This window comes from Calypte anna, chromosome 4A (genome assembly GCF_003957555.1).
Source record: "Calypte anna isolate BGI_N300 chromosome 4A, bCalAnn1_v1.p, whole genome shotgun sequence".
Lineage (NCBI taxonomy): Eukaryota > Metazoa > Chordata > Aves > Apodiformes > Trochilidae > Calypte > Calypte anna.
The window spans coordinates 43,512,971-43,519,080 of NC_044248.1; the positions used below are offsets into that span (position 1 = coordinate 43,512,971).

At 54.8% G+C, this 6,110-nt stretch overlaps 1 protein-coding gene across 1 annotated transcript; it reads left to right on the top strand.

The window, feature by feature from the left end:
- The first annotated feature begins 2,658 nt into the window (after positions 1–2,658).
- On the top strand, positions 2,659–4,846 carry LOC103536258 (histone H2A.Z). Its single transcript, XM_030450046.1, has 5 exons — positions 2,659–2,805; positions 3,192–3,269; positions 3,633–3,746; positions 4,174–4,303; positions 4,448–4,846. The coding sequence occupies exons 1-5, from the start codon at positions 2,803–2,805 to the stop codon at positions 4,507–4,509; spliced, it is 387 nt and encodes a 128-aa protein (XP_030305906.1). The 5' UTR covers positions 2,659–2,802; the 3' UTR covers positions 4,510–4,846.
- The last annotated feature ends 1,264 nt before the right edge of the window (positions 4,847–6,110 follow it).

Consider the following 6,110-nt stretch of genomic DNA (forward strand, 5'->3'; position numbering starts at 1 on the left):
GGGGGAGGATGAGGGTAAAGCTTTCCATCTCTGAGACTCATTTCATTTTGCTCAAAGAGCTAGAGCTTCCTTTCACAGCTGGCTAAACAAGACCAAGACAAAAGATCTCTTCCGAGATTGTCCCACCATTAACAGCTGATCCCAGGGTGTGCAGTGAGCACCCCAGAGCCAGCAGAGCAGCCCAGGTCTCTCTGAAATCAGGATGCCAGTGTTACCCACAGATCCCTTACAGAGATGTGTGAGGCTGCTTCCAGACACCAGGTTAATAAATGTATCTGCTAAACCAGACAGCTGCATCCATTAATCACTGTGCAGGAACACAGCAATGGGACCAGAGAGGCCGTGATCCTCCTGAAGAGAAAAAAAAATAAATAAAGCAGCCACCAGGACGAATCATCTGAGCAGGACCCTGGTGTTTGATAGAGGTCCTGCAAAAGGGCAGCAGGGAAGTGTCCTCTGCTAGGAGAGGGGACCCAGGGGCAAATACAGGCTGTGATGTGATGGATCTCAGCACAACGGGAGAGTCTGAAGGGATATAAGTGGTGGTTATGGATGTGGGGGGGAAAAAAGAAAAAGAAAAAAAAAAAAACCAAGCCACACACACACAAAAAAACCCCAACCCAACCCAAAAAAACCCCAACACATTAATAACTAAATTACTCACCCAAGGGGTGGTGAGGTCACACTTAGGCCTGTTAAAAACTGTACATTAAAACCTGAGCTGTCTCAGCTGTCCACTCTAAACTTAATCCCCTAAGCTTGCTGTGCTCTTGAAGCTCATGTCCCCTCTCCCTAGGGAGATGGTGACATTATACAGACTGGGTGAGACCCGTGGGGTGGTGGCCTTGCTACTGGTTCCATCAGGGAGATGGAGGTGTGAGTGCTCCCTTTGCATCTTTGGGATCGAGGCTGTTTGTGCTCACAGCTGGCTCTGAGGCTGCTCTGGGGTTTTTCCAGGTGTACCCAAGTTATTTTTCATTCCTCTCTTTAAATATTGGGAGAGGGGAATTCAGATGGTGCTGGTCAGGTCAGAGAGGCTCGTTAGCTAGCAGAGGGGCATCTGAAGGAAGGTACCTACATCTCCTCTAGCTGACATTTGCCTAGCCTGATCTGTCTGGAAAATACAGCCCTGGTGTTACCTTAACCTTCAGCATCAGCCTGGCAGCCCCAAGCAGCTGGGAGCACGGAGCCTGAGCCATGGGGAAGCTCCCGTGGGAAGCAGGGAACATCTGTGCCAGGGATTAGCTCCATCTGCTAGGAGCTCTTCTCATGTCTAATGCTTCTGTGGAGAGAAACCAGGGAGGAAAAGAATTCTTTTTTTCCCCTGCCTGTATCTCCAGTTCTCCTCTGTTGTGTCTCCCCTGTTCCCAGAGGGTTTGATAGCCTGTGATTTGGCTTCTCCTCCCTGCAAGGGAAAGGGGAAATGGATCCTTGCTGTGGGCACTTTGGACAGAAATAATTCGTACAATAGCAAGAGGAACAAAACCTTCTGTAGGCTTCTGTAAAATCTTCAGCTTTGTCTTCAAACTTAAAAAAAAATAATAAAAATTATCCAAACGCTCTTATCTTCTTGCTTGCTGAAGGACACCACCAATGCTTCAAACAGGCTGAGCCAGCAGACAGAAACAAGGCACCAGATTCCTGCAGTAATTTGGTGCTTCCCTCTTGGGGGGTACATGGAAGGAGGTCTCACACCCCACAGAGGTAGCACAAACCTCAGCTCCTGAAGGTTTTGTTGCCTGGGGCAAAGGAGGGTCCTTTGTAAGCAGGGGACACAGGGCTTGGGGTCAGCTGGAGGAGCAGAAGAGCCAAAAAGTTTTAAATCTTTACTAATTTTTTGTTTTTTTACTGTGTCCAGTTCTGGAGTCCCCAACACCAGGAGGACACAGAGCTCCTGGAAGGTGTCCAGAGGAGCCACTGAAATGCTCAGAGGGCTGAGCAGCTCCCTGGGAAGCCAGGCTGAGGGATTGGGGTTGTTCAGCCTGGAGAAGAGGAGGCTCCCAGGTGAGCTCAGAGCAACCTCCCAGTATCTGAAGGGGCTACAAGAGAGCTGGGGAGGGCTTTGGACACGGAGGGGTAGGGAGAGGACAAGGGAAATGGGTTAAAACTTGGAGAGAAAGGGGAGATTGAGGTTGGGCATGAAGTGTCCGCTCCCCCCGGCCGCTCTGTTTTATTCCATTTTATTAATGCTCAGTCAGAACTCAGTTCTCAGAGGAGTCAGACAGCTACCGGGGATCCGTGATGCCATTCCCACGCCCGGCATCCCGCGGTCAGGGCAGCCCCACCGGGACACTGCGCCTCTATTCCCCACAAATAACGGCGGAGAGCAGCCTGGGGGCGGCGGCTCCGGGACGGGCAGCTCGCCCAGCGGACACGAAGCGAAGCCCCGTCCCAGAGCCCCTCATTCCCCGCATGTCCCCGCAAGGCCCCGCACCCCTCACTCGGTGCCCCGGGTCGCGGTGCCCCCGCCCCCGCCGCTCTGCCGGGGCATCCCCGCGCCGCCCCGCCCTTTAAAGGGGGGCGTGGCCAGCCCGGCGATGCGGACCGCGAGACGGGCCCCGCCCCTCCCCGCCATTGGTTGTCGCTAGGGGAGACGGAGAGCCCTTCGCCCGCAGCCATTGGCTGGAGGCGAGGCCGGGGTTCCCGGATGCAGGCGCGCTCGGCGGTTATAAAGCGGCGGGGGAAGGCGGGAGCGGGCGCAGTTTGAATCGCGGCGGGTCGGGGTAGGTGTGTGCTGGCGCTGCGGGATCGCTCTGTGCGGGACGTGCTTTGGCTCTGACCCTCCCTGCGGCCCGGTTCGCGATGGTGAGGCGCTCTCGGGGGGACCGGGAAGGCAAAACATTGTGTGTGTGTGGGGAGGGAGGGAGGAGGGAGTCGCTGTGTTGCGTGGGTGCGGCCGCGGCGCCGTGGGGGTGACGGCGGGGCCTGAGGTGCTGCGGGCGTGAGGCTGAGGAGGAGGAGGAGGCCTGAGGGTTGGGGGGGGGGGAGAGCGGCGGGTGCGCATGCGCGCGGGGAGCGTCTCGTGCCGCTTGGCGTGGCGGGCACTGCGCACGCGCGTCGGGGCCCCTCCCGTGGGGCTGCGGGAGGGGAGGGGGGAGCGGGGAGCGCATGCGCGGGAATGGCGGCTGCGGGGAGGGCAGGGCAGGGGGAAGCGGCTCCGGGGGTGCCGGTTCTGAAGCGCTCTCTGCCAGGCTGGCGGGAAGGCTGGGAAGGACTCTGGGAAGACCAAGACTAAAGCGGTGTCCCGTTCGCAGCGTGCCGGACTGCAGGTGAGCAGGGAATGGGGCCTGGAGTGGGCAGCTCTGCGGTGTGCCCTGTGAAACCCGCACGGGCTGCGTGCGTTCTGTCTGTGTCCCACCTCTGTTTGTGTCTGGCATGAGTATTTCTGCATGTCTCGCGTGTCTGTGCAGGACGGGAGAGAATTCCCCAGTGGCTGTTGGCACTGCTTGTGGTTAGAATTGTGGAGTTGTAAATGCGGCGTACTGTGTCCTTAGCTGGTTATTCTGGTATTGAAATGTAGTCTGGTACTAGTTCTGCTTCTGCCACTGGGGTTTTGTTGCCAGCACGTGGCTTAACGTAGTGGCTTTCTCTGTCTGTTGTCCCAGCCTCTTGACACTTGTGTTATTTTCTAGTTCCCTGTTGGGCGCATCCACAGGCACCTGAAGTCTAGGACTACCAGCCATGGGCGTGTGGGAGCCACAGCTGCAGTCTATAGTGCTGCGATCCTGGAGTACTTGACAGCTGAGGTAAAGCTCTCCTGTGAGGGGGGCAGGCAAGCTGGGAAACTCAAATGGCATCATCGCCAGAGCTTAGTGAGGCAGTTTGGGCTGCACAGTGAGCTTTTCACTTGTTTTGAGCTAGCCTTAAGTGTGTCCATCATCAGGAGACACAGAAACGTGCGTGGGACTTCTGGGTCTGTGTCTTGTGCAGGTCAAGTAGCTGTGACTTAGGGGAAAGACACGTGAAGTGTTTGTTTTTTAATAAAAATGTGCCATTACACAAATGTCTTGCATCTGCTCTAAGCACGTTTTATCCTTGGGGATAGGGAAACTGGAAAGGCAGAGCTCAGAAGGAGGAAACCTGGCCAGAAGCATTGGTTGTTGTCGTGGTGTCACAAAAGCTGTTGGTCTTGCTTGATCTGTGCCACAATTCAAAAAATGACCTTGTTCTCAGGTTCTTGAGCTGGCAGGAAATGCCTCCAAAGACTTGAAGGTGAAACGTATCACTCCCCGCCACTTGCAGCTGGCAATTAGAGGAGATGAAGAGTTGGATTCTCTCATTAAGGCAACAATTGCTGGTGGTGGTATGTAAATGCCTTGCTGTCTCTGATGAGCTGGGGGGCAAGAACTCTTAAAAAAAACAACCCTAGAGGTTGCTTGATACTGTTGTTCTGTTTGTAGTGGAGTTGAGGAGAAATAATGTGGTGTTAATTGTTGTCCTTTCTTAGGTGTAATACCACATATCCACAAGTCTCTGATTGGAAAGAAAGGACAACAGAAAACTGTCTAAAGGATACCAGGACTTCTTGTTATCTCAGGATTTGAAGTACTTAATTGTCCAGTGTTGGTGATTCCAGTGGACTGTATCTGTGAAACACGATTTTGCCTTTTTGTAACTTTGAGAAAGTTGAAGCTGTCTGGAGCTTCCTAACAAACCAAATTTCTGCATTGAAGTCTTAACCGTATTTAAGTGTTACCATGGCTTCAGAGAAGCTATTGTATTTGCAGTGGGTTTTGGTTGAGTTTGACTGGTTTTAGATTGGTTGAAGTAAAGGAAATGTTTGGTTTTGTACAGACTTTTCATCCACTAGAGTGGAAATATTCAATAAATGTTATATCAAGACTGAGTGTCTCTTGTCCAGTGACTGGAAAATACTTGGTCTTGCCTGGCCAGCTCTTGGAAGGGTTGTTCCCAGCACAGTGGCTCTGACAGTCCCACCAGCTGTGCTGTGGCTGTCTGGAAAGGCTGGTGGGTGGATGGATGGATGGCAGGAGGGGTTTGTGCTGCAAAGTGACCTTCTGGATAAGTGCAGTGAAACAGTTGTTGTGTTGAGCAGGCTGGGTGGGGTGGAAGGACAGTGTTCCTTGATGGGTGAGATCTGTCATGGGGAAGGAAAGAAGCAAACAATGGATGTTGAAAATCAACTGGAGTTTTGGATTTCTCTTAAAGCAGCCTCCCCCACTAGCTTGGAGCTTGGGAACTTTGAAGAGTCTTAAAACTTTCTTCCTGCAAAACAGCAAACCTCTTCTGGTGTGGTTCCGTCCTGGGTGGGCTTTACTTCTGTCTGCAGGGCTCTGAACCTGAAAGCACCAGCTTGCTATGGGTCTCAAGCCTTGCAGTGGAGAGGGGACAAGCTACATGTGTGGAGGTCAAGGATGGAGCCTTCTCCTCTCTGCCTTGCTGTACTTTTCCTCAGTAGGAGCAGGTTAGAGCAGCCTCTGTCACACCTTCAGTTGTGCTCCTCCAGCTCTGCACATGTTTAACACACAGCCAGCTGTGGGAAAGGAAACCTGGCCTTTGGGGTGAGGCAAAAGTGCTGTTGGGATAGGAAGCTGCAGGCCTTGCAGAGCTGCTCCTGCAGCAGTGAAACACTTCCCACAAGGATGCTGCTGCTGTGAAGAGGCTCGTGTTTCCATAGCCTCCCTCAGGTGGTGCTGAGCCAGGCTCTGAGATGATGCGGGGTTGGGCTCCAGGAGGGACACGGGTGCCCTGGAGCCAAGGGCTCTGCGGGAACAGCCCCTGGGTGCTTCCCTGCCAGCAGGGCGGCCGTGGGCAGGGTGGAACTCGTGTGGCTGATTGCAGCGCTGGCTCCCAGGTGGTAACCAGCACCTTACAGCACAATGACCAAGCCCGGTGACGCCGCGGGTTCCTCTCGCTTCTCTACGGAACGCAGAAAGGCGGCGTTGGCGGCCCGGGGGCCGCTGCGGCCCTGCCCGGGCCGCAGTGCAGCGCTAGCCCGCCCGGTACTTTTCCATCGCACCCGGCTCCCTCGGGCCGCTCCTAGGCTGCGGCGGGGCCCCGCGGGCCTGCGCCTCCGCACGGGACGAGACCGGCGCTCGTTGCGGCACGGCCCCCCCCGCCCGGTAAGCCCCCCGGTTAACCTCTCCGGT

Coding starts and splice junctions, on each gene's coding strand:
- LOC103536258 (XM_030450046.1), top strand. Junction 3,270..3,632: donor CGCAGCGTGCCGGACTGCAG/GTGAGCAGGGAA, acceptor GTTATTTTCTAG/TTCCCTGTTGGGCGCATCCA. Junction 4,304..4,447: donor GGCAACAATTGCTGGTGGTG/GTATGTAAATGC, acceptor GTCCTTTCTTAG/GTGTAATACCACATATCCAC.